Source organism: Syngnathus typhle, linkage group LG14, assembly GCF_033458585.1.
Source record: "Syngnathus typhle isolate RoL2023-S1 ecotype Sweden linkage group LG14, RoL_Styp_1.0, whole genome shotgun sequence".
Classification (NCBI taxonomy): Eukaryota; Metazoa; Chordata; class Actinopteri; order Syngnathiformes; family Syngnathidae; genus Syngnathus; species Syngnathus typhle.
In genome coordinates this window covers 2,980,459-3,008,401 of record NC_083751.1, presented here as the reverse complement: position 1 = coordinate 3,008,401, position 27,943 = coordinate 2,980,459, and the positions used below count along the sequence as shown (strand labels likewise).

The 27,943-nt window shown below is 46.8% G+C and overlaps 1 protein-coding gene across 3 annotated transcripts; it reads left to right on the top strand.

Annotated features, from left to right (window-relative positions):
* The first annotated feature begins 129 nt into the window (after nt 1-129).
* Nucleotides 130-27,943, top strand: lnx1 (ligand of numb-protein X 1). Of its 3 annotated transcripts, XM_061297546.1 has the most exons (16): nt 130-351; nt 2,282-2,360; nt 4,242-4,346; nt 5,669-5,749; nt 9,225-9,456; nt 11,385-11,724; nt 11,794-12,228; nt 21,207-21,460; nt 22,266-22,397; nt 24,057-24,265; nt 24,342-24,746; nt 25,416-25,550; nt 25,617-25,788; nt 26,528-26,774; nt 27,172-27,330; nt 27,389-27,943. In XM_061297546.1, the coding sequence occupies exons 6-16, from the start codon at nt 11,453-11,455 to the stop codon at nt 27,522-27,524; spliced, it is 2,556 nt and encodes an 851-aa protein (XP_061153530.1). In that variant the 5' UTR covers nt 130-351; nt 2,282-2,360; nt 4,242-4,346; nt 5,669-5,749; nt 9,225-9,456; nt 11,385-11,452; the 3' UTR covers nt 27,525-27,943. The 3 variants fall into 3 exon arrangements, with proteins under 3 accessions (XP_061153530.1, XP_061153531.1, XP_061153532.1); XM_061297547.1 differs by lacking the exons at nt 130-351; nt 2,282-2,360 and having other exon boundaries at nt 4,219-4,346; nt 5,669-5,761; XM_061297548.1 differs by lacking the exons at nt 130-351; nt 2,282-2,360 and having other exon boundaries at nt 4,220-4,346; nt 21,207-21,454.

Here is a 27,943-nt window from a genome sequence, read left to right as displayed (position 1 = left end):
CTGACAAGAAATACGCTCGTCACCGTTACGCCGTTCACTCACTTTGTCACTTTTACAACTTGAAGATGACTCGCATTGTAATGAACAAACGCCTCCCCTTTTTAACATCCGGAGCAAATGAAAAACAGGAAGTGACTTCGTAAATGCTGTCAGTCAACGCAGCAAGTTTTTAGAAGTCATTTGAGAATAAAAGATGGAAATATGTGTGAAAATGTGTGCGGCATGTGTGTGTGTGGTTTTCACAGGGAGCAAATGAGGCCGCTTACAACAGCACTCGTCACTCGAGACGCATCCACTCGGGGGCCTTGTCTTGAGACGTTCTTCACAAGATGTTCTTCACGGGACACAAAGGTACAAGAGTGCCAATTACACTAAAAAAAAGTCATCATTCTTAGAGGCGACAACAAAGGAGGGCGGGGGGGGGGGGTTCTCACGTCGCAAAGGGTGGCAATAAAAGGTTTGGTTTGGAATGCAAACAAATGTGCTTCATTTGAAATGACACTTTGCTCGTCTTTTGGTACCTCAGCAAATTGAAAAGGCAAACGCTGCCCTCTATCTGCCCCTGCCGGAACTTCATCTCTGTCACTGGCAGCAGAGCTTAAAGGTCTTTTATTTGATTAAATTAGTAGATTTTGCTATGAGTGCATTTAGACATGTTAGTAATATGGAATAAATAAATATAATGCAACAGTTAATTAATAATTATTTAATTTTAAATTCCTCATGATGTAGCACTAATGGGAAAAAATATACCATAAAACAAAACATTGTTCATATGAAAATCTTTGTTAGCTATATCGACTAAAACTAATTTTCAATTTGAAAAATGTTTCATTATTTGCGGCATTAGAGCAACTTTTTCCTTTTGCTCCCAGACATCAGCTGTGTTTTTCTCTGTTGCGGCTCATTGAATTGTTAAATGATTTCCTGCGGGGACTGAGGAAAATGTCATTTAGCCATCTAATGACAGGTTAATCCTTTAGGCGGGGGGTGTACCTGGGGGCTCCTCAACTCCCCCCCTCCCTCGCTAAGACAACAGCCATTGTCACCCTGTTTGCCTGTCAGCATGTCAGTGTTTTATATGCTTTTAAACATTTGACGTCACATGGAGGAAAGGATTTAAATTCAGGATGTTGCTGTCATTTTTAGTTGGAGAATCATTGAACATGAAAAACATTTTTTATTTTTTTTTAAACACCTGATTTTTATCTATTTCTGAACTCCATGACTCAGCAAAAATAACACCATCAGGGTAGATCTCAGGTTGTGATCACTCCGCAATGTTGTCCAGGCCCGTGAGTGAGTTTCCCACAGGCAAAAAAGGGCCGAGGTCATCACACACACACTCACACACACACACACAAAGAATTAGCGAGCTCATCCGCTGATTGACCAGCGTGAAAAATCTGTCGGCGGCAAAGACTTTCACAGACAGATTGTGGCAGCTTTGTGTAAACACCGTGCACGCACATTCGCACACACAGACGCCATTAAAAATGAACTGACAGACTTTTAAAACTCAGTGATCGTAATAGGCAACTAAAAAAAACGAATAAACATCAAGTTGAGGGGTTTCATTTGGATAAAAGTCATGCTTTGCCGCCATCAAGTGATTTTAAGAGTTCATTTGGACAAAAGTAGAGCTTTGGCACCATCTCTTTGCCTAAGAACTATGCCAAAATGAATTCAGCAGATACTTTTCATTTTCGTTCTGTGGTTTTACTGCATCTTACCCAAACTCATGAATCAATTTGTAGTTAATGTAGAAGAACGGAGCCTTCTGCAAAAAAAAAAACTTCATGCACAAACAGTACAGATTCTTGTCATTTTTCTGACCAGTGTCACGGCGCGTGGATGATGCTAAACAGGCTCCAGATGTCGGGGGAGTGCAGGATGGGGCCCTGGGGAAGGAGAGCAGTCAAGCCGGGGGCGAGAAGGCAAGGGGGACGCCCTCCCAGACCTCATGAGGGGACTTGACATGCCATTAGGTCACATCCATCTCCTTTCATTTCCCTTGATTGACAAGGTCGTTTCTCCTCATCCTTCATTGGGTTAGTTTGAGGATTCATCCAGCGATATATCGACGGGCGAGTGCCCGAGGACTGCACTCGTGCGTTTTGCCGACAGTCACGAAGCAGCCCGCGTCTGCCGATGGTTCCCAATCCTGATTGGCTGATTACCGAGTAGCCTCTGGCCTTCTCTTGATCCTGATTTCCAACAGCGACTCCCTCGCCAATTGCCCGCCACCATCATACCAATTGTGCCTTCTTTCTTTTTAAAGGACTTCAATCAGACCCGAGAAGCAGAACAATCATGACTCTCATCACTCGCTGGAAATTGGACTGGAAGTAGAAGCCCCGGTTGGTTTGTGCTTCTTTCAGCTGGAAAGTACAAGATAAGAGCACTTTTATCCTTTTGCTTCCCTTAGTGCAGGTGTTCCAATTATTTTGGTCAAGAAGTGCAGATGTCCATATTTATTATTATTATCAACTTTTTTATAGATGATACAATTGTTAGCTCAAAAAATGCTCTTACGCCACTAGCATGAGGCGTTAGCTAGCGATGCTAAGACTAGCAGTGCGCTCGTGGTTGTGATGTTCACGCATGCACCAAAGAGCCACTAAAGTCTCCAAGGAAGTTTATCTTTCTGCAAAGCTTCGGTCCAGATGTTCATAGAGGAGGGAGGAGGTAGAAAGACAAATATTAGTCCACAGGAAGGCGAGGAGATGCTTAAGAAGAACTGAATGGCGAAAGAAAAATGAGAACAAGATTTTTGCTCTCATTCATCCATTCGAGACTGAATCATCTCGTGCACCCAATGTTTGACAGAACATTAGAACTTCCTCCGTGAATACTTTGCGCAAATATTTAGCTTCCCTTAATACGTCTAATAAAAGTGTCTGGAGAGAATCCCCAGCCCGTCACCTCGCAGGGAGAACGAGAGGAAGCACCAAGCGGAGATTGAATAATGTAAATATTTGCGACATCTACACGTTTACAGATGAAGTGTTTCCCGAGATAGACGCACAGCTCAATTTGTGACATCGCCATCTGCTGGTCTGGCATGCACATGACAGTGTTTTCATTGCATGTATTGTTAAAGTCAAATAAGGTCAAAGTTGGCCTTCAAATCGGTGGTGCGACAGGGACAAGATTCACAACGACACAAATCAAGCACCTCCGAGCTTATGCAAGTGCCTAATGAATATTCCGCTTCTGTTTCCGGGCCTGCATGCCGCTTCTTGTCTTTCTTTCTCTCTGTTCTGTATACTGATGATATTTCAATGGCGCGGTTACATCATGTGGATCATGGCCGCCGTGCAGATAAAAGAGCCCGGCGAGCTATGAATACATATACACGCGCACGCACACACATGCAGTGTGTCCCATGTGACTCAGTGCCGCTTATTAGTAACCCTTCGCTCCGATGTGTGCGCAAACACTGACTCATCGTTATTGTTAATATTCGGTGCTGGCCATCACTGTAGTCATTTTTGTTTTTTATGAGGAAAAAAAACCAAACGTTGGCATTTTTAAAATGTATTTGAAGTCATATATGTAAAGGGAAAAAAAAGTTTGATTTCTGAGACATTGTACTGCTCTTTCTGCTATGCACACCTTGGCCACTAGTAGGCAATATAATAGACCCAAACGTGTTTTTGTCGAAAAAGCAGCCGAAATGAGAACTCTGCTGCTGTATTAATAGAACAACGATTAGAACACTTGGGATTTCCCTCCGAGTTACACTGGAGCTGATGTATATTCATAACGCTTTTACATTATTCATTCGTCGCCGCTAGCATGGAACGTCGCCGAGCTTTCCAGAAGTGCGAGCATACATTTAATTCGCCTTAATGAGGGATGCGTCCAAACGACATCTTTGATATTGCGTAACATTTGGCGTTGATCAAAATGGTGGACAGGAATGTAATGATTTTGAGAAAAAAATAAAAAGCCCTGGCACTTTCAAGAATTCTTGAAAACTTTGTAATACAGAAGAATAGAAAAAAATATAGAGGAAATCATCGAGAAAACAAATATTTTGAGAATTTAGTTGAAGTGTTTACTAACCCAAAAAATTTGAAGAAAACAGTCAAAATATTTCCAGGAAAAAAATGTTTTTAAACTAGCAATGTTATTTCATTTCCCGTAACCTTAATTGTGCTGCACACCCATAACTTTGCTAACAATACTTTTCTACCTAAACCCCCCCCCCCCCCCACCCCATCTGCTCCCTTTAGGCCACGCGCCGTTAATCTCCTGGGTGTCAAAGTTGGACGGTGGCAATTCCAAAGGTGGCGAGGCAGTGTGCCCCGGATTAAAAAGCAACAACCTGCACGAACAAGGTGTTCTCTTCGCTCGCTCGCTCGCTCACTTGCTCGCTCGCCTAACCGGGTGATAAGAAGCATGCAGGAAGGCGATAAACAGCCCTCTGGTACGTTGCCATCGATCGCTCGGGGGTGAAACGTCTGATAGCGGCCCTGCCTTAAAGTCACAACACTGCAGGAGTGCTCTCATCTGATGGAGCAGTTTGGGGGCGGTGGACAGGGGGGGAAGGGGGTCAGCATTCGAGGCGACAGCGGGAACATGAGGACACGAAACAAGAAACACAACTTTTGCTCTCTGCTCAGGAAAAAATGGATTAAAAGTCTGACAGATTTTTTTTTAACTAAAAGAAATAGACCATAAAATTAACGTAACTTCTCAAGGATGAGACATTCTGACAACTTTACAAAAACCTTTCCTATTTTGTTCTTCATTATTTTTTCTGTTTAAATCATGATAATCCCCCCCCCTTCCCCAGAATAGAAAATGGTACAGTCCCATTTTTTAAATACTAGCATGCAATTCTGAAAACGCGCAAGCTAAACATACTTTTCCTTTCTAACGAATCACACGTTTCACGAGTGGGTTAACGACATGACCAACAGGCCCATCCCCCTGCCCCCCCTTGCTACTGTGGGAACAGTTTTAACCTTTGACCCTGTCTCTCGCCGCCGTCCGTCTCATCCTCTCGGCGTGCGGCCCCGTCACAAGCGCTCACCTTGGCCACGTCGGGCCCGTGATGGATGGTCGGCACCTTTCGTCCTTCGGGTCGCCCCGCGGGTCAGCGTGCGCCGCCGCCAAGCCTGCCGCGTGACCTCTTGTGTTTACGTTGACGCCACGGTTTCTTTTCATAAGACAGCACTAAAGAAATTAAAGTACCCACTGCATGAAGCTAGAATACTTTACATGATTCAAAGTAAGACTTGCTTCCATTGTGCGACTGGATCTTGCTTTACAACCACAGCAGACTGCTAATGTTCCGTTTGAAGGACAGCTCGCTTTGAAAAGGTCTGTTTATTTTATTTTTTTCTCGTTAAATAAAAGCACTGAGCCAAATTGCCTTTTTAACATTCCGCCACGCATGCCGCCTCACGGGGTCGCATTGCGGCGGGACGTCGTCTTCAAAGTGAGCTCTGACATGAAGGAAAAAAATCTCGTATACTGTATTCTATACATGTGGGTGTTATGTAAGGGTGTGGTAATAGAAGGAAGTTCTGACAAGCTGATGTCATTTGATGGTGCTGTCACACTCCAGTCCTGTAGGGGGCAGTGTGAGTAGACTGTAAATACTCAAATATTAATTTCTGCATCTTGTGCTTTTTGGCCTTTGTTTTTCCATCAGATGTTGGTGTGTCAGCGAGGCCCCGGAGCGACGCCGTCGGCGCCAGCTGGGCTCGGACACCGGAAAATGTCTCGGTTAAAGGTCAGTGTCCATGTAAGTAATATTGATGCGCCCCCTTTACTGTGCCGGATGGAGATGCTGCACCCGCACTCATTGGTGTCACAGGCTCATTACCGCTAAATAGTGTGCCGCTGCTCGCTAGTGTATCAATTTGCGGCGCTGCCGGTTGCCCTGGGAACCGACCTGGATGTTGTCATAAGTGAATCTTTTTTTTTTTTTAAATTCCTAATTAAGAATAATTTTACATTATGTAATTCAATGAAAAGTACAAATAATCAAAACAAAACGTACTAAATTAATTCTAATAAAATGTGATTCATTCTTTTTAATTATTCGCTCATATGTACACACACACAAATCAATAGCGTGCACGCGCCATTTGTTCCGCCCGCCATGTTACATAACGCCCTCGCTGTCAGCCGTTAGCATTTGAATAATTTAGCATAACAACTGACGCTTTGACGAAAATGACACACAGGGAATGAATAATATCAACTCCTACTGCACATTTTTAGATGAAGTCATCCTCTTTCTTTTGAATGCGCCGTGTGTGCAATATGTGTGTGCGCGCAGCTCCCAGGCGGCCTGTTAGCAGGTTTATATGACCGCCTTCTCCTTTCTCCTTCAATCGACTTATCGATCCACTTCATTATGTCTCCGTTTCCGCTTCATTGTTAGCATGCGGTCTTTTAGTATTAGGAGCACCACAAATGGGATTAGCGCACATTTTAGGGCCCGTTTTAGTTAGTCACAAACCCTATTTAGCTGTCAAAGCCAGTCAGTAAGGCCTACTTTTGCGCTACAATATGTTTACAACTTAAATTCTAGAATTTGTTCTGTATTCAAATATTCCCAACTTCCTTTTATTGTGCTTCTCTTGGCTCAGTGCTTCTCAATTATTTTCTGTTACGCCCCCCCCTAGCAAGAAGAAAACTATTCGCGCCCCCCCCCTCCCCAACGTGACTTTCTTAACTTGTCTTGTAAGTCGTAAAATGTTGCACTGTCGCAAACGTCATAGAAGTAACAATGAGAGCGCCACTGCCCCCTGCTGGGAAGATGCGCAATTACACTTTATTCTAGTACTGCAAAAAAAAAGCCTGTTCCCCAGGGTCACACGCGCCCCCCCAGGTATAGCACGGCGCCCCCCAAGGGGGGCGCGCCCCACTATTTGAGAAGCACTGTCTTGGCTGCACAGGAACTGTTCTCGTCCAATCAGATTTCATTCCCTATGTTGCTATGGTAATCTAATCTGCCCAGGGGCTTCAGAATCAGCATTGATGGTTGATTATTTTGAGATATGAGCCATCCCTTTTTTTTTTTGCAGAAGCCACCACAGCTAATTAGATTTGGAATACGCTTGAGTGATTTTGCCTCATTTGACAGTAAAGGGCAAGTAGGGAACATTGGATTTTTTATAAATGATAATCCCATAAAACACAGCAAAAAGATTATGTTAATGCAGTTGAGTTAGTGTTTTGCAAGCGCGTTCATAATAGGTCAGCGTTTATTTCTGTCTGAGCCCCCCTCCTCCATTTCCATCCTCCATGTTCGCTTGGCGTCATAGAACCGCCACGGGGGAGGTCAAGGAGGGGGCGAAGGGTGAGAGGACAAAAGCCACCTGAGTGGCTCTCACGTCCGTTTTGATTCCTGTAATTAGGCACATTTGCACCATCGTTCACTTCTCATTCTAATCTCCGCGCTACCTATTGAGTCCAAGCCCTCAGGTTACGGAAGATTGTTTCTGCTGCGATGCTCTGGTGATGCTAACGAGTGAGATCAAGAATGATTCCATCAGAGTTGAGTTGAGTAAAAAAAAAAACTACTCACCATTTCAATTAAAATGCATGACTTTCAGGATTGAACTAAAATAACAATGTATGTAATTCATTCGCTTAGCCTGTGTTTGCAGATTTGTAAAGCATTCAACAAAAAAACAAAGCATCCCTTCAGTCCCATTTTTCGCGTCCATGATTCCAGATCCTCGCCATTTTGTGAAAGTGAGCCCCGAGGCGTAATGCTTCACTTCTAAGGCGGCGACGTAATTCACTCAGCAGGCCGACTTCGAAAAAGCCGCCGTTCCATCGAGGGCAGTCGCGCTTCGCCTCGGCGACACGCCAAAGTGAGGTGGACGTCGATACGATGCGCTAGCAGTATGTTACCATGGTGACAGACGAACTTATTTACCTCGACGAGTCTCAACGTCTGCACCATGGGAATGACCCCCCCCAAATTTCAAAAGAACCGTCTGCCTTTTTTCCGCGGCTAGCTGGCAACGCTACACGATCAAAGCTGCGTTTCTGACACCCCGAGAAATTAGCCGGATTCATCTTCATTTGCAGCCTGTCGTTAGCTCTCTCCCGAGGCCTTCCGACCACCGTTGGACGCTTAAAAACGGATCTCGATATAACCGCCCGTCTCTTCTTGGTGCCTCCGACACTCCATCTTACTTAGCATCTGTCCTGTCCCACGGGTACAAATACCCTTCTTTTCTTCGCCGTGGCAGGTGACAAATTGCCAAACAAGTGGCGCTACCCACGCGTGAGAGTGTTCACAAACACGAAAATTTTGACACTCCTCCCTGGGTCAAAAGTAGACACCATCAGACTGACGAATCCTTCAATACAGCCATTGGTACGGAGCGGGAGTGAAATTACCTAGCCTCGTTGATGCAAATTAGATCGTAAAAGAGTTTCATTCTTGATGAAAAACAGAAATTTGATATTTTGCTCTAGCCGTACGTGTTGCATAAAAACTGCCACAACACGCCGCTCTGTTGCAGCCATGATTCAGCTGTGTTTGCGTCAATGGCTGACTCACACCTAGATGCTTATGTGTTTCGAGGGTGTCACGACCAGAGAGGGAAAGTACATCTTCAAATAGAATTAGTTGTCAGCTTTACACACAAAAAAAAACACTATTTTTCTAAAGGTACAGAAAACAAAGGCTGGAACATAAGCAGCGACTATTAATAGACAATAGCTGAGGTGTAATTAACGCATGTGACAATTGCGCTTCACCTTCCAAATGAAACCTAAGCATCATACTGGGGGGAAACCACCAATTTCTAATAAATGTAATAAATAGTCGTATTGTATTATTTTTAAAGACAGTCCCTTGTTTTTGCTTTGACTTGCAGGTTTAGCTTATTGCTAACAAACAATGTAAATCAGCATAGACGGGCTAACAAATTAGGTTAGGTGTTATTACCCTAAGTAGGAATTCTGAATGTTCAAATAATAAGAGAGAAAGTTGAACGTTTTTTTAAGTATAAGTTATAATGATTTCTCTTTCTAAAAGAAAATGTCTCTATATACACTTTTTTTTTATAGCAAATTTGAAACACCACAAACTCCTCCTTTTCCTGTTTTCCAAACTGATCTCTCGGTGTTGTCTAACCAAAACGTTCACCTCTGTTTCTTTTTTCCCTCGGTCCCCTGCTGGGTGATCAAGTTTGTCTGGTTTCTCACTCACTCACTTTTTTTTTTCTTTTTTACAGTATCACTCGCCACACCCCCGTCTGCCCCGCCACTTCCTGCTTCACACTCACCTTGGCCTGCCTCAGGTGAGCGTCCTCGCAGGTTGGAGAATTCCCCCGAAGAGCAGCACTGCTGGTTTCCCGACCGACTCGGGCGGACGGGGACAAAGTCCCTCCTTCTGTCCCATTGTTCTGCGGTTTAGTGTTACGACATTCTACCTGTCCAGGTGAACTGCACTCTTCATGAAGTCATGTAAGTATTTTTTTTATGTGTGTTACTATTCAAGACAAGTTGATTGAAGTTGTTCCAAATGCTTTCTGATTCTGGTTTGCTTTGTTCATGTTGACATTGTGCATGTTTGCTACACAATGCTGTGATTTCATAGGTTACGCTAAGGTTCTTGAAAGGTTCACGCAAAGCAGTCATTCCTTTACATTCCGTACCTGAATAGACAGGCAGGCTGTGCTTGCTTTAAAATCCTCCCTGAAGCCCTTTTGTATCATTTTAAAGGCTCTAAATTTGGGGACAGGCGCACACGTTTAAAAAAAACAACAACAACAAAAAAAAAAACACTGCATCTTCATTTTTATGTTGAGGCAAGTCTGGTTTACCGTGGAAATAGATAGACTGAGGGCGTTTGGTAAAAAAAAAAAAAAAAAAAAACACTACATCTTCATTTTCATGTTCAGGCAAGTCTGGTTTACCGTGGAAATAGATAAACCTGAGGGCGTTCGGTAAAAAAAAAAAAAAAAACTACCTTCCTGGAATTTTCTATGATTCAACAACATGCCTGAACAAAAAAAGTGACTATATCGCCTTTTGGCATCCCTGATGTTAATTTGTTGCGTCGGGTAAATGTTTAGTTTCATGTCCAAGGAGAGCTGCCAAGTTAGCAGAAAAAAAAAATGCACTTTCAACGGAATTTGGTTTTGCGTTGTATTTTGAAGGCGTCTCCACGTTGATCTCAGATGCTAGCTGCTTACGGCACCTCGTTAGCATCATTTTTCCGCGTTCTTATCTGCTTCCTGTGTTTACCTGCATCTGCGCATCATTTCGCATCACCCTGGGAAATTTCTGGGCACCATAAATACCAGCGTCTTCTCCAGAACAATGGAAAATTGTACCTCTTAACCACCAAGTACTCGCCGCTGCTATTTTAGCAAAGTGAAGTGTGGCTTAATTGCTCTTTGCTCTCCACTTATTTGAAAAATTAGCTGACACGGCATAACACGATGAACTTGTGCGTTTCAGATCACCGCCTCAGATCTGTTAACCTAAGAAAAACAAATATGCGGTTGCTTTTTCCCACTTGAGCAGAATACTTGAACGATCTGGGCTGAAATAATTATCCACACAGCACACACACAACGAAAGAGGGCGAAGCATAAACGTGTACGCTCCGAAACAAAATGAAACATGAGCCTGTCACGCCAAGAGGCTTTCCATCGTTTTTGTTATCAACAAAACAAAGCAAGGTGTGATTACTTAGAGGGCTGAGTTATTGATTAAACGTCGGGAGTTCAAGTTGAACAACCGGTGGGGGTGTGTGCGCTTTGTGAAGGCACGCGTGTCGCCATGTGCATGCCTCCTTTTTTTTTTTTTTTTTAATAAAATATTTCTTTTGTCATCCGTTCCACGGTGACGATTAAACTAAAAATATCTTGATCTGCGGGCTTAAAGCTTTTTAGGTTCAATCTGGACGGAATCCCGTTTGCACATTTGGCAGCAATTGAATCCAAACATGGAAAATCCTATTTGGCCTTTTTACGCGTCATCAAATAAAGCTATAATTTTGACAGTTGATACATTTCCTGTTGACTGTTGAATGTGTAATGATGACAATGTGGCGCAAAGTTGCAAACAAGTCCCGAAACCGAATGGCATCCCGTTGTCTGAACCCCATCGAGATGCCCGTTGCCAAGGTGACGTTTGTCTGACTGAGCCATCTGCTCGTGGCCTGTTTTCTGAATGACGTAAGTCTGAGTAGCAACACAACAGAGAGAATTAGCATGCTAGCTGTGTACATGTTATGAGAAACTTCTGGATGTAAATCCATTATTATTTTATTTTGGGTTATTGGTGTTCACGCTGTGGATCGAGTTCACTTCCTCAATGTGGTGCTGGTCCGATTTGGTCAACCACTCAACATTTCATCTTTGATCGATATATTCTTTTTCTAGCTAACCCCGACGTGTCCCACTTCTGTCCGCCTCATCGGATCTAAACGGAGCTTCAGCCTCGACTCACAATGGCGGAGGCCTCGGCTCCGCCTCTCGAAGACCCCTTTTGCCAAACGTGCCAGCAGCCGCTGGACCGAGAGTCAGACTCGCCGTGCGGACACACCCACTGTCAGGCGTGTCTCGCCAGCTACTCGTTGGAGAGCAACCTTTGCCCGACGTGCCGCGAGCCCCTGTCGCGGAACTTCAAGGAAGGTAGTCTGCGGATGAACACAATGCCGGACGACGTGGCTGTGACTCAAGTCCAGAACCCTGGTGACCTGGAGGACCACGTGAACAACAGGTTGCAAAATAGGCAAGCTGGCAAGATATGAATCTGGCTTCTAATTCTTTGACTCCGAAACATTTTCAGTGGGCAGCCGGGACCTGCCGGGGCGACGGAGGACGAGCCACCTCCCTTCGTTCCCTCGGTGGATTCAGGCCGTCAGTCGCCGCGAGAAGACCTGTGCGCCTCGTGCGGCCACAGCCACCAGCTAGAGGAGAACCACGAGTACATTTACAAAGAAGAGGTGGACACCGACCTGATGTGCCACATCTGCCTGCAGCCGCTCATCCGGCCGTTGGACACGCCTTGCGGGCACACCTACTGTCAGGAGTGCCTCACCAGCTTCCTGCTGGAGAGCGACTTCTGTCCGGTGTGCCGCGCACCGCTCATGCTGCAGAGCTGCAGGAAGCCCAGCCTGCTGGTGCACAAGCTGCTGGACAAGCTGACTGTGGTTTGCCCCTTCAAGGATCACTGCACTCAAGTCCTGGCCCGATGTGACGTGGAGGACCACATCAAAAGCAGGTAAGGAGGATGAGACTATCACAAGGCCTTTGCAGCAAACATTTAGGGCTCATACATACAAACAAAATGTGTCCTGCCTTTTCAGCATACTTTCTTTTTTACCTCCAACTACCCACTTTACTCTAAATTACCAAATTCTGGCTTCTGTGCCCAAAAGGGAAAACGTTCATCCAAACCAACACAGCCCACTGTGTTTATCCAACATTAAGAGCACTGTGTTTTGATTTCCTCTCGGTCGGCCCGTGTTTTCATTAACGCTCATTAGCGCTAGGCTAGCCCGAAGGCCTCAGACATGATTAGTGCATCTCAGCAAGATTAGCGCACACGAGCGGCAGAGCCACAGAGGCTCAGACACCGTTTGTTGAAAAAGAAAAAAAATCTTTTGGTCTTTGTGATTGTTGTTTCTTCCCCTGGGTGCATGAGATGGGACCACTTTTTCCAAAGAAGCTTTAAATTTAGAAACGGGGCAAAAAGTTGCGTTGTAATTCCGGATCTTTGATTATTTAAACAAAAGCACGATGTACCTTGAAACGTTTTTGAGAAAGTTTTGGCTACTTTGACAACTTTGAGCGTGGCAATCAGCTAGCGAGTGACGAGCGTGGGGTTAGCACTAGCAGCTAATGCTAGCATGTTTATCTCCTCTTATCACATTGTTGTGCTCGTCGCTATGTGGTGGGGGAGACGGATTCTCACGGTAACTCGGAATAGGAAGTAATTATAAACCGTTCTTGCGTATGACACCCCCCGCCACACTTCCCACAGTGGGGAGGGGCTGGCAACATGGTCAGGGAGCAATCTGGCAGCGATTCAAATGTTGTCATGGTTGAGACCGCCGTGCCGTGCCGCGCCATCTGGTCGCATTGCTGCTTTCACGCTTGTTGAATCCTGCTTGGTATCAGAGTGTTGATGAATAGTTATTCAAGGCACAAACACATGCAAAATGGACGCCGTCGGTTCTCGCCGCCGGCATTGACGGTTGATCATGTCGGGACTTGCTTGGAATTCGGGTTCATTTCGTTTGGCTGCGAGTTGGCAGCGGTGCGCACAGCACCGCAGTCGAACACTTTATTAGGGAACCATGTCGTTTCAATCCAAAGAAAAAGCTCGGTCAAAGTTAATCAGCGGGCGAATAGAACGCCAAATGATGTGTTACTGAACTGTGATGATTCAATTCAAATCTTATTCACTCAAAGTGATCGTAATATAGCAAGACGGCGGGATGATTATTGCGGCAAAGTAATAATCGGCCGCCGTGGGTGGGAAATTAACAAGGAAATTTGAGACGTGAAACGTTCTGGAGCCTTAATGTAGAAACCTATTAAATGACTCCTCCAGGGACCTCGTGGCTTTCCGCACGCAAAGCGCGTCCCGTCGTAATTTCCATTTCGCCGCGTATACCCTGCGGACTCTTCAAATAGGGCAAGAAAACGTTGCGTAACCAAAGCACGTCCACGCGGCCTCGTTTATTTACGCGGCATGAGATGGGGCCTGTGTGATATTTCAGATCATTAAAAACTAAATCAGCCAGTGTTGTTAGCTGACAAAATTCAATTGCTTTAAGTTTCGCAATTAAAATGGCAACTTTAGTAGCAAACTGGGCTCCATTTTCTTTTCATTAAAATGGGGTTCCATTGCACTATTTTGCTTTACTGGTAAGAAGATAAAAACGCCGCACAGCAGCTCCCATCTTTTTTTGCACTTTGATTCTCTCTTGTGTTTGACTCCCGCAGGCTCTTTAGCACATCTACTTGATAAAGTAGGCAGGTTCATTCCAACCGTCACACCAATCCGATGCACAGCGAGTGGTCCATCGAGGGGGGGGCAGGGGTGATTTCCTCGTCCTCCCGCTTTCTCTCCTCCCCTTCGTAGGCCAATGCAGAGGTTGTGCACGTGTGTGCGTTGGACTCGATGTCGGTGGATGTGTGTGAGGGAAGAGCCAATGGAAGCAACGTAGCAGGTAGCCCCCCCCCCTCCTCCTGTCTCAATTTGGTCCGCTCCATCTCACCACCAGCACCCTCCCTCCTCCTCATTGGTTTCTGCTGCAGTATAAGTCACAGCCTGCGCTCTTGTCTCCAACACACAAACGGGGATGGAGACAAACACACACGAGCACAAATCCTCTTACAACTGGCCGCTGCCCAGAGCAGATTAAACGAGGGAGGGGAGGGGGGGGCGGCTGCACATCTCCGATTGTAGTCCCAATGTGCCACCTTCCTCCTTTTTCTTCTCCCTGCACTTTGTCTTCTCCCTCCTGTAACCATAGCGGGACCCTCTTCTTTTTCATCTTCTTCTTCTTCTTCCTCCAGCGTCCTCTGGCCGGCTTGAGGCAGAGGAGCAACCTGTCCGGCTCTGCGGGACGGCAAGGATTCATTCTGGAGAGATACGGGAGATGCGGTGGGGGTTAGCTTGGGGGTGGGGGTCTAGTGTAAAGTAGTGAAGGTGGAAGAGGAAGACGAGGAGGGGGGTGGGCAGGAGGGTGGTTGCGCTGGGGGGTGGTGGGGAGTAGTAGAAGAAAACGAAGAGGGAGCCAGAAGAGCGCGGCGAGGAGCCAGCAGAGCAGGGAAGGGAAGGGAAGGAGGTGACCATGAAAGCTCTGTTGCTGCTGGTTCTGCCTTGGCTCAGCCCGGCCAACTACACTGACAATTTGGGCAACCTCCACATCCTCTATTCCGAGCTGTGAGTACAAAACCCCTCATGCCGTCAAACCATAACATCAACAACACCCCACCTGACCTGCCCCACCCCCCATCCCATCCTCCTCCCATTCCGCACCACTCATCCATGATTGTGTGGAAACAATGTGTTTAGCCTCAAATATCCTCCCGGCCATACGTGCCGACAAGCGGGGGGGGGGCGCACATCGTAGACGTCTGCAGCTAGCGCATTGTGCTCTCCAGGACTCTTTGGATGCTGCAGAGAACCACAAAACTGCCACCGAGCCAGCCTTGATGTTGCGCTTTTAATCAACACGGCAGCTTAACGAGTTTTCATAACAAAATGCACATTTGGGTTCCACGCTGAAAGAGTGGATAAGACGTCTGGAGATTTGGGCTTTGAAACTTCGCTCCCTGTTTTTGCATGCGTACTCTTCCTTAAATATTGTCCCCCCAAAAAATTGACATTAGCTTCATTAAGGACTGTTTGTAAATGAGTCCTGCGAAAGGCTGGCAAAAAAGTCCAAGGTGGACCCAGATTCTTACCCAATCAGCCATGATGGGCTCGTGAATACTGATCATGGTCCAGCTCACCTGTGACCCGAATGACGAGACACAATATTAATATAAATGGAGGATTTATTACAGGGGTGTCAGATTTACTAGTAGTAGGGACTAGTAAGAACTGTTCAAAAAAAAAAAAAGAATGGTAATAAAAATTGCTAGCAACAGCTCTATTTTTTCAAAAGTGAAGACAATTTGCAATTCTAGTATTGACACTTAAAGTCGATGCACAATTTCCCTTCGCGGGCCAAATATAATTACACTCCAGGCCAAAAGTGGCCCACGGGCCAGACTTTGACACCCCTGATTTATTAGCAAAATTCCTTTTCCTGACAAATCACCTCCAAATTATTTCACCAAATGTTAGCAAACTCCTATCAAGGTTTTTTATGCCCTTGGATGGGAGTCCGGCCGTGTACCCCGCCCGTTTCCCAAGAAGTCCACTCAGTCGACCGTCAGATGACATTAGACGAGAGGGTAGAAGGTCACGTCCCGTGTTTTTTTTCTCCTCCATCTGCCCGCACATACGCCCGCTTGGCTTCTAATAGTGCCCACTTACTGTATGTGGGTCAGTTGGAGCGCGGCGAGCTTAGGGGCAAATCGTCACAGTCGACGATGGGAAGCGTCCGCCTCTCGTGACAGCGCTCCATGATGACGGACAAACGCGGACGTCGTGTTTTTCCGGTTGGCCGGAGAGCGTGGTCGCGTTGTATTTTTCTTCGTCTTCCGTGCTGACCGACATCGTTTCGCTCCGTTAAATAGTCCACTGTTTGTGGATTAGCGCCATCTACAGGGCTGTGGTTTAATGTAAGTAAACCCCCCCAAAAAAAAAAAAAAAATCAAAGTGAGTTTTCTCTCCCAACGTCTTCTCCACCCTTCATGCCGCATCTGCATGGTGTTTGATCACGCTTCAGCCTGGACGCACCCTAACGGGATTAGCAACCCGGAAGGCACGCGCTAGCTACATCCCAACTGTACGAGTCACTGATTTCACGGCAGAAGTTCCGAGTCAAAGGCTCTGAGCACCTCATGACTCAATCGCTCAACTAATTAGACTTTTTGTCCGGGCCCCCGTCTCGTTCTATCCCGACGTATGGACGGCTAAGGCCTTATGTAATCCGTCACCCGACACCTCAGCTAGTTTGAATCTCATGCAGTTGAGTGGATCGATTCCAGCTCTCATAAATGAATCAAAGAATCCAAGTTAATGTCGCTTGCTGACGTAGAACAGACGTGTGCGCACACGCAGGGCATCTGAATCATGCATGCTGCGTTCACTTATTCATGCGGCGGGTCAGACGAGGAGTGACGTCGTTTGTACCCTCGTTATATCACCTCGGTTTAAGCCGTCGTTTTGTTTCCGACGCCCTGGCGAGTGGGAAAGGAGAGCCGGGCTCGTCAATAAACTTCTCCGTATTTCCTCCCAAATGCTTTAATATCAGCTCCTGAATCATTCGAGGGCTTTTTATCACCCAGATGGTTTAAGAAGGTTAAATCTGTTGACCCCCCCACCCCCTCCCCGCCTGCAAATGTCGGCCTTTCCTCATCGCTCCTTTTTGGCTCGTCTGCAACAGCGTAAGTGACAAGCGGCGCCCGGCGTTAATCCCTCACGCGAGTCAGCGCCGAGGCTTCGGGGTCAGGGTTGGCCGCCTGGCAGCACGTGGGGGGGTCACTGAGTCACGTGAGGTAGGGATGGAGCCCCAAGTATGGGCCTGAGAGGATTACAACAGTTCAGGTCAGGGAAATTGGCCACGGTTGAGGTGGACAAAATCATCGTGACAAAAGAATACAGTGGATGCTGACAAACTGCCTCGAGCGGATCGGTTCACATAGCGGACTGAGATTCGTGCGATCACGATGGCTTCCAGTGCGATCAGGAGGCCAGCTCCTCTCATGATTGGACCTATTGATTGGGCGGGAAAGCCATGACTCAGTTGACCCAGCGCGCCAAATCTGCTCTGCGCCTTGCAAAGAAAAATAGACAGCACACACTGCTTTTTTTTTGTATTTGGGTCGTGCTGCATCCCGTGCAGCAGATGGGACCGACATGCGGATCCGATCGACACGCCTCCTTCTGATAAACACCTCTCTAATTCGCCATTAACGGGATTACGCCGCCGTTATCACTCCCGAGAGCCGTTCCGGCGCAACTTTGAGCATCTGCTGCATTGCCGAGTCGAGCGCGTGATGAAAAAAACTAACCTAGGACAAAATTTGGGTTTCGATTTTTCTGCACAGTACTGCGCCGTTTTTCTATCTGCATTGGAGTTCCTGTTGGCGGATTCTCCCATGCAAATTCCTTCTCATTGTTTTTTGCACATTCTTCCGTGAGAAATAGCCGCAGGCGTCCTCTGGGCTGGCAGAGACACCGCAGATGTTTTTCCCCCCCCCCCTTTATTTTATTTTATTTATTTCACCCCCACTCAGCTTTTTACGTGTCAGGTGTCGTTGATGTATTTTCCCAGCGCTTGGGAAAATTGGCTGTCAGAGTCTTAAATTGGCAACGACGTCCGTTGATTTTTACGATCGATCAATTTGAGACGGGGGAAGCGGCGGAGTGCTCTTAGAGGATTTGCGTGTCGATTCGTTGTCGACGGGCGGCAGACAAAAGACGCAAATATTTTAAGGTGATGACATGTGGAAAGATAACGTGAAGCGTATTCGCTAGAGGGAAACAAGTACGATGGCCTCGTGTCTTGGCAGCTTACGCAGCTCTTTGTTTCGTAGCTGCTAATTGCCACAGTCAACATTTTGATGCAGAAATGGAGAATTGGCACAACATTGGCCAACGCTTCAAGCAACACAATTCCAATATTTTTCCGACACCAGGGCGAGAACTCTGTTGTTGTCGCCGATACCGATACCAAGCACCGATACCGATAATACTTTAAGATATAAAATGTCCCCCAACATTTTCCTTAAAATGGCATTAAATGAATAGTAATTGGCTCTCCATAATGGTGTAAAATCTTCTCTTATTTTATATTTGACTTGTTTCTACAATGATAAACGGCATTTTCTCCTTTTTAGATTTTACATCTGTAATGGTGGACAGATGAGAGATTTTCTCGTCTCTAAACAACCTTCCAGGCCTTCCTGCGGGTTGTGAGAATGCGACTCTTTTGAGCCGCCGTCATCTCGACAGCTGCGGTGGTGGTTAGTGTATAGTGTGTGTGTGTGTGGAGGGGGGGGGGTTAATTTGCGACACGGTGTCGGTCGTCAGCCAGGGAGCGGAGAGTATGTGGGTTAGTACGGATAATCCATTCGCGCCCCAAAGAGGATTGCAGAGTCTTGCAGGCTTTGATGACTTGTGAGCCGGGTGTTTATTTCCCAGCGCAAGAATATGGCAGTTTGTGTCACATCCAGGCACGCCCCAGAGCATTGTGGGTAATTGTGACTGCACTTGGAGACCGGGCGCCGGGTATCTTTCGCGTCTCATCCCGTCCAGCATCTGAGGAATGATGCGAGGACGAGGCCGGCCGAGGATACGGCGGCGCTAATAACAAGCATCCGCTGAACTGCCTTGGGGGAGACGAACAATGATGTTTGTCGCGCAGATGTTTATTTTAGTGCGGCATAACGGAGGGAAAATTAAAATATCTCAAAGTGACTGGCAATCTTCGCCGGCATCCATCCTGCAGCGGCAGACACCATTCAGTCAGTCATGCTTTTCTCGCTAAAATATATATATATATATAAACAAAATGTAGACATCAATATGACTGCTTGAAAGACCCCGTCCCCTTAAAAAAACAAGACAAAGTTATTAATAAACGCATTTTCACTTCAAACAAGCACCAACTGTGCTGTGAAGCTGATTTTCCTTGTGAAGTGTCACTAAATATATTCTCTTTGCCTGTTCAAGACATATTATGCAAATTTCTTCACACCAGTTTAGCTCATTCCGCGAGCTTTGAAATGAAGAGAATTTCGATTCGTCGGATCCGGCCCACCAAAATAGACTCTTTTGTTTTTTGCCATGTTTTTGATGAGTAGGAAAAAGGATTTGTAATAAAATAAAAGAATGTAAGTATATAAAGCGTAAATGTAAAATTTCAGTATTTTTCCATATATCCTACTTAAGGACTATATTCATAAATTAAGACAGTGGTGGCGCTAATGGGGTTGCCGCGAGGGCACTGACCTCCCCTGAATTTGAAATATGCTTGGACCTCCAGGTGCCAAGGAAGATTGATGGTTGCCATTTTTCTTTCTGGGATGTTTTTTTTTTTAAATTTCCACTCATCCCCCAAGGGGGACTTAATAAATCTTCATCGGCATTGTTTTGAAGATTTGTTTAGTTTTGCGAACACCCTGAGATATCCATTGCTCCTCCAAGAAAGAAACCCTCGCTCCGCCAGTGACAGAAACGCCTCTGCTAAAGACGTTTCCCTGCTGCTTGTGTCCTACGGACCATCGAGACTGCACTGGCACCCCCCACTTTCTCTGAAGTGGATTGACACATTGCTCTATTCAACCACTTTAGCAGGTTAACTTCCATGTTGCCGCAGCGACATGCTTGATGGCATTCAATTTACTAACTGAACGAGCAGGAATAACTCTCGGAAGCAGGCCCCGGCAGTGTTACGTAAGAGTGCGGCGGCTCGATGCGATCGATGGCGACTCGGGAAAGGGGGGGGGGGGCTTTGTGTAAAGCTCCTTCCACCTTGCTGTGTGATCTGTAACTGAAAGTAAAAGATGTCAGTGATATGTAGAGGCAAAGGATCATTTTTTTCCCGAGTGAAATTTGGACACAGTCAGGTCAGCCAGTTCTCTGCAGGCCTTCGCTTTGTCTTATTTTTGATTCTTTTTTTTTTACCCCCCTTCCTTGGGCTCAGAGAATGGATTTTTCTTCTCCGAGGTTGGGTTTGATCCAGCTCATTACGGCCCAGTTAATGTCCACGCTGATGGCTCCGCAGAGACGAGTGGAGGGAGGCGAGGCGGAGCTATTTTCTGTCTCAGATGAAAAGTAGATGGAGGGGGAAAATGGATTTGCTGGCATTCTGCTACCTGGCTTTGAAAAATCTGTTTGCACTGTGGTTGTCTGTCGTATTTGTCTTGGGAGTATTTGGGACCCCTAAACTACATAATTTTTTTTTTACTGTGATTGTGTTGCACTGAAGGCAATAGTTAGTTTTTTTATACCTATTTCTCCTTTAAGTTAGTTAGAAGTTGACTGATTACATAATGATCTTCGAATCTAATTTGTTAACGTTTTTTTTTTTAAATTGTGTCATTGATGACGTCGTATCGACAGATGTCACTTCTTGTTTCGGTCTTTCTGGTTTGATCGCGATCGGAAGGCAAATCGAAATGTGTGGTTTATTAGGACATTTGGAAATTGTTCGTTTTTGTAACAATTGTCGACTATTGTTGAAAAAAAGGACTCAATGACGCCCACTGCTGGTCACCGGATTCAATTACCTTTAATGGTAAGAATGTGTACCAATTTGCGTGGATAAGGTGAATTTCGGTATCTTAATTGTGTACAGAGACTGGTTATTTTGTATTATCTTATTTCATTCGTTTTTACCAGCTCAATCTTATCTTCCTTAACTAGCATTTAACTTTTTGAAAATACTGCACGAGAACACCATGGCAGTGACCTTTTCAATTCCCCCTCGCGAATTTATTGACTTTTACCCAGAGCAGCTTCTTGGACACATTATTCATAACAAAAGATTCATGAAAATATCACCCACGCATAATTTGTCCGACATATCGTCTGACACGACCCCCCCCCCCTCTTTTTCGATTAAGGTGTAAAGGCGCTTCTCACTATGGACTCTCGGCGGACAGGAAGCGACGCTCTCAAGAGGGCGAGTGCACCGACAGCACGTCGGAACTCACCATCGCCACGTTGCCCGGCGACGGCCCGGCGTCCGGCGCCGTGGCCCTGCTGTCGGACGAGGCGGGTCTGGTCAACCCGGCCTTCGACGCCAGCATGGAAGAACACAGCCAGTCGGGCAGCACCGGCAGCCTGGCGGCCCGCTGCAGCAGCAAGAAGAGTGAGTGTGAGTTACACATCTTGACAAAGTCTTTCATTTCCATTTCGAGGTCCTTTTAGCCATTTCCAGGGGTCTCCGATCTTGGTTACAAGCGATAGATAAATCACTGTTTTGCCCAATAAGCACATTACGTCGCAAAGTTGATGGAGTTTAAATATAGCCAGTGCTAGCATGCGTTTGAAGTGACAACATTTCCCACCTGAACGCCGTCAAAAGTCCCCACCCATAAGTCGAGCGTTCAGTCATGGGGGACTCCAAATGACGTCGAGCAGCACTTTATCGTGCGCGTCACCAGCGCTGAGCAAGCTGTCACGGCCAGCAGCCACCGCAGCTTTTAAAGAATAATGCGGCTGTCAGGAGCCATCGCATCTCCTCCGCTCCGTGCAGGGCGGCTAGGGAGCGGTGAGTGATGTGGGGGGCGGGGAGGTTACGCTTTTTGCTTTTGAAAGTTTTTCTTAAACTTTAGAAAAATCATACTAAGCCAAATAATGTTACAAAAAGTGTGTCCTAAAAGTTCCAAGACCTACGTCATATTTGAAGCCCAAACATCTCAGAGTTCTCCCCCTTCAATATGAGCATCAACATGGGGATGAGGATGTTATCGTTACGCAAGCACAGCACAAATCGAGTCGGCTAATTACAAATGTGTATTTTTGGGACTTCCACAATGTATCCTCCAAGGGTTTAAAATCTATTTCAGGATTTGCGGTTAACCAATCAGGTGCAAACCTTTGCAGACATGTCCGGGCATGTTGTCTCCTGGTGTCTATAAAGTCCCACTCAGCCTCACTCTTCAAACTGCCTTTTCCAGTGCGGAGTCGTTCTTTCCGAAGGCTCAACCGGGCGTTCAGCGTCCTGCGGAGGACCAAGAGCGGCACTGCCGTCAACCATGAGACCTTGGAAGAACGGGACAATGCCAGGAATTCCAGCGTGCCACAAGGAGGTACGGCATAGCGAGGAGTACCTTTTAGAATCTTTTTGCTTGTTATGCAGCAATGGATACCATTTAATCCCATTCCTCAGGCCTTGTTGGATTTTATTACGCTTTGAGATTTTGTGTGGTCGTTTTGAGCCAATTATGGAGATTGCCAGGAATTTCTTTTGTATAAAATAGTGGTTGTATAAAACAAGGTCGAAGTTGTTTAGTGCCACTCTTACTTGTTGACTGTCAAAACAACAACAACAAAACAATTAACTTTGTTTTAGCCAACATAATCGCAAATGCCACTAACGGTGGAGCAACACAGGTAGACACACAATATAACCAGATTCACATGCATATTATTATTAAAACCGAATTAAACGTGTCTTTTGGGAACTGAGAATCTCCCACGACATTGTACAGACAAAATTTCCTCACCATTGGTAAAGTAAATGTGCTGAAACATTTATATTAGGACAGCTAATATGTTTTTAAAAAAGCCAGTGGAGGTGACCACAACTGGCCAGCAAAGAGCCCAGAGAGAGAACTGCCTCATGTGCACTTTACGATTCCCCGAAGTGTATTTGTGACGCTCCCCCAGCTGAAACAAGGACGGTGACACGGCTCCGAGCCCAAGCAGATGTTCCTTTTAATAATTCAGCTGCACGTTGCGTAAGAGTTGGTCGCGGGAGGCGGAATCAGGACGTGGGGGAGAGCGTTCGCCCGAGGCGCTTTCGGACAGCCGCGGGATCTGGCGCAGAAACGTCTTCCTTTGTCAGTTACTTTGACGGAATGTCCCCGGGGAGGAAGCCACGTGCTACCTGCTGGACCCATTAGCTGATAATTAACTTGAACTGGGACATGTGTATCTTTGACTTTGTAGACAGAGCGACACGGTGGACAAGTGGTCAGAACGTCTGCCTCACAGTCCTGGCCGATATAGTACCGTGCGCTAACCATCTTGAAGCAATACGCTGTCAAAATATTGACTCTGGAAACGGCAAAAGCGTAACACGACCGACTACACGCCGCGGAGGGACCAGAAGCCATTTTTCATCTCGAAACAATAACTAAAAGCAGGGATGCATCATTTTGGTGGTCGAGGGCTCGTGGCGGCGGGCCAAAATCCACTTCTGTCACGCTGAGTTGTCTCGATTGGATAAAACTAACAATTCATTTTTTGGGATGCAGTGAAGCCCAGTTTTTAGGAATGTCCAAAATCAAGCAAATGACATCACTCGCAGAGGCTGAGCTGCGCTGTTTTTGTTAACGCAATATGTTCCTTGTGGGATGCAAGATTTGAAAAAGTCGAATCGTGATGATAAATACGTTTCGAAATTGCAGCGCTGCACGCACAGTGAAATGAAGGATGTCTTTTTTTCTTCCCAATCAGTGCTTGGAAAACGCTCCATTTTGCAACAACAACAACACTGATTTGTAGTTGGAGCTCGTTCCCAAGCACATTGCGTACAGATGTAGGTGACTAATTGCACAAACATCAAGCGAGGACAACAGGCCAAGCGCCTTTTTGCTTTTTCTTGGCTCCTAGCGTTTTGTTTGAGTAACCTGAGGGAGTCGAGACAGCTGCTCCGCCATCTTCTCAAACTTCTCTCCTGTTTAACTTGGCTTTTGATTTCTTTGCAAAGTACAGCTGCACTCAAACTTTTCTTCTTCCCTCAGTGTTGGCTCTGCCTCAGCTCCACCACTTGATCCCCGACGGGGAAGTGACCAGTATCAAAATCACGCGGGCGGATCCGACCGAGCCGCTCGCCATCAGCATCGTCGGCGGCAACGAGACGCCGCTGGTGCGCATCCTCATTCAAGACATCTACAGGGAGGGGGTCATCGCCCGAGATGGCCGGCTGCTCCCCGGGGACATGATCCTCAAGGTATCACCGTTATTTTAATAATCGAGGGATTCATTGAAAATAACGACAATGTCGTACGTTTGCCGATTTTGATCAGGTGAACGGCATCGACATCAGCAACGTGTCCCACTGCTACGCCGTGGCCACCCTCAAGCAGCCGTGCCAGCTCCTGCGCCTCACCATCGTCCGGGAACAGCACCACCGCTACCGCCACCCGCACATGGCCAGCGTCGCCGGGGGCCACCCGTCGCACGGGCCGCCACATCAGCACCCCTTCCGGGACGACAACGTTCACGTGGTGCTGAGCAAAAGCGCGCCTGACGAGCAGCTGGGCATCAAGCTGGTGCGGCGGCCCGAGGAGCCCGGCCTCTACATCTTTGACCTGCTGGAGGGCGGCCTGGCGGCGCGTGACGGACAGCTGTGGGTCGGAGACCGCGTGCTGGCCATCAATGGACACGATCTGCGTTACGGAGCTCCGGAACATGCTGCTCTGCTCATACAGGTCGGTGAAGGGAACATGAATTGGTGGGTGCTGCTGTTTTGGTTAGCAATGTGTTTAGAATTGGATTAAATTAGACCTACTATCAATTACTTTTTGCCATGGGAAAAAAAGGAAGGTGTTCATTTGCTCAACTGGGAATTGAACAACGGCAGTATTGTTCTGTTTGCAAGCAGTATGAAAGGCCTCGGCCAGTTGTCGTTTCTTGCCAAATGGCGGTTAATTGCCGTTAAGTTGTTCAGGGTCTTCGGGCCTGAAGTTCTGACTGACTGGCTCTACCGGGTACTCCCTATTGGTCTTCCCGAGCTGGCACTTTCTGACAGATTAACAGCCAGCGGGCCTGAAATTAAATCAGGCCAATTAAGGCAATAATGGGCTCGGGTCTGGCTTATTAAGGAACCGAGCGCTGTGCTGCAGAGACTAGGGCGACTCTCGGAGGAGGTAATGAGACAGAAACAGTCGGTTAGTCGTCAGGCAAAAGTGTGAAGAAGTGCGTGGGAGGTCACCGGACGGCAAATGCAAATTAGGGTAGAGTCGATCAAAAAGGATGAAAATAATAAGGCTTTTCATCATAACCTTTTAGCTTAATGCTAACCTGTAATGCAAACCCTCATCGACGAGCTAACGGAAATTAGCCGAACCATCATTACAAAGCTTACGTGCTTTCGCCAGGCGAGCGAGGAAGGCGTCCACTTCATCGTGTCCCGCCAGGTCTGCTTGCCCGCGCTCGACATCCTCCAAGAAGCTCCGTGGGCCCTGGACGGCCCCCCGCCGTATTCCCCGGTGGACATTGAGCAGACACTGCTGGTCAGCTCACACTCAAATACAATATCTAAACGTGAATGTGGACTTGATGGATCGCGAATCTCGCAGGACCAGAAGCCCGCCTGCTACGAGAAGACGGTGACGCTGAGCAAGGAGCCGTACGACTCGCTGGGCATGGCCGTCGCCGGTGGCATGTCAAGCCGCGGGTGGGACCTGCCCATCTACGTCACCAACGTGGACCCCGACGGAGTTGTCGGCCAGGAGGGTTCCATACGCAAAGGTAACATGAGGCTCCACCGTTTTGTGAGCCGTACCGTCAGTCTGCGATGAACATAATCATTAAAAGAAATTCAATGTTGTGCTCTGTCTGGCACAATTTAATTGCAGCGGGCACTGCTGGTGGATTCTTGCCGTGTACCGATTGGCGAACACGCGTTTAATTATGAAAGTTAATCGGGCGGCGGCGGCGGTTCAGCGCTCTGCAAATGATCTCCAACCCAAGAAAGCGTTAGCGTAGTACCAGGAAGAAATGGAACTGGCCAAGGAATCACTTTAAAACACGGGCGAGGGAGATTTTGCTGACTCGGCTCTCTTTAATGCATATTAATCATGTCATTGAGCCTGTGTGTGAATCTCTCTTTATGGGATGATGACATTTGCTTTTTCACCCTCCTTTTTTTTTAAAATATTTTTTGGGTGGAAGGAAATCCTAATAATTATCATCTCATGACTAACTCCATTCGTCCAACCATTGCTTTACAAATGCATGACATGATTAAGCCAAGCCGAAAGCTACTTTTTCGTGCATTTTAGATTAAACGAGTCAATCTCACCCACAATTTAACAGGAGGCTGAATAAATATTCATGATGGCATTTGCATATGCTCGCACAGCAATTGTCCTTTGACTGGCAGCTCGAAAGCACCTTTTGCTCTTTTCAAACGCACAGGTGGCGCTCGCGTTATATTTATGTAATATTTCATAGAGCTCGCCCTTCCCCTCGTCTCACCCCCCCACAGGCGACATCTTGCTCAACGTGAACGGCGTGGACCTGACGGGGGTGACGCGGAGCGAAGCCGTGGCCAATCTGAAGAACACCTCCTCGCCCGTGGTGCTCAAAGTCCTGGAGATGCGACCCCCCGATGAAGGTCTGCCAGAGGGCGAGCTGCCGCCCTGCCTGGCGTCCTCGCCCGACAGCAGCTCCAAGAGCCCGCTGCCCAACAACGACTACTCCCCGCTGTGGGTGTCGTGGCTGCAGCTGCCCAGGTTCGTCATTGCAGAAGTTGTTTGAAACACCACTTTGTGATAAAAGTCAAAAAACGGCCATTCTACGGAGGATAAAGAATGTATGTCGATGAGTACTTCCTACATTTATTGCTAAACATTTGTCTTCATGGCTCAAATGGCTAAAACTGCATCAATGCTAATTAGCATTAAGCTAGCAGGCCTGTGTTTCGTTTGACAGTAAACTTCCAATGCTAACAGGGACTAACGGAAAAGCAAAAATCCATCAAAGCCCATCGACTCACACCTCAAATTAAAGGCAACAACAGAGGCTGTCTGGCTCCGATGTTATTATGCCAATACGTCCATGTGCGATGACACAATGACCCCAAAAATGTCCATTCAAAGACAGCGTCCCGCCCTCGGCTTTATCCCGCAGGCACTTGTACGGCTGTAAGGACATCGTGCTGCGACGGAGCATGTCGGGCAGCCTGGGGTTCAGCATTGTGGGGGGCCAGGAGGAAGTCAACTGCAACCAGTACTTTTTTATACGCTCTATCGTTAAGGGCACGCCAGCCTACAATGACGGCGGGATAAGGTAAGACCGGCGTGGGGATTTTCGCCGTCCGATTATTTACCCACGTGTCCGTTTGTAGGTGCGGCGACATCTTGCTGGAGGTGAACGGGAAGAGTACGTGGGGCATGACCCACATGGCGTTGGTACGTCTCCTCAAGGAACTTCGGGGAAGAATCACGTTGACCATCGTGTCGTGGCCGGGAAGCCTGATGTGAACGGACGTTTGAGACTGGACCTTTTTTTTGTCTCTGGGAACGAGGACACAGAACGCTTCAGGTTCTACCACTGTAAATGTCAGGTGTGTATATAAAAAAAAAAAATACAGAATGAAGCACTTGTACTACATCCGTTGATCACGTTGCCAAGTAGTCGTCTGTGTCGTTTGACTCGTTTCTTTCAGATTCAAAGGAAAAAAAAAAAGTGATGCTATTTAAATACCGTGATTAGGTGACTTTGTGGAGGCCTTACTCATTTTTCTTACTTTGAAGAGATTTCAGAAAAGTGACTCGGTTGCTGCGTATCCGTCGCAGGCCGTCCGCCGTGGTTGTTTGTGTTCCGCTTCGGCCCGTCTCGTATAACTGATATCGGTACACTCGGTTCAATGGTCAATAAAAAGACATTGAGAAAAACACAA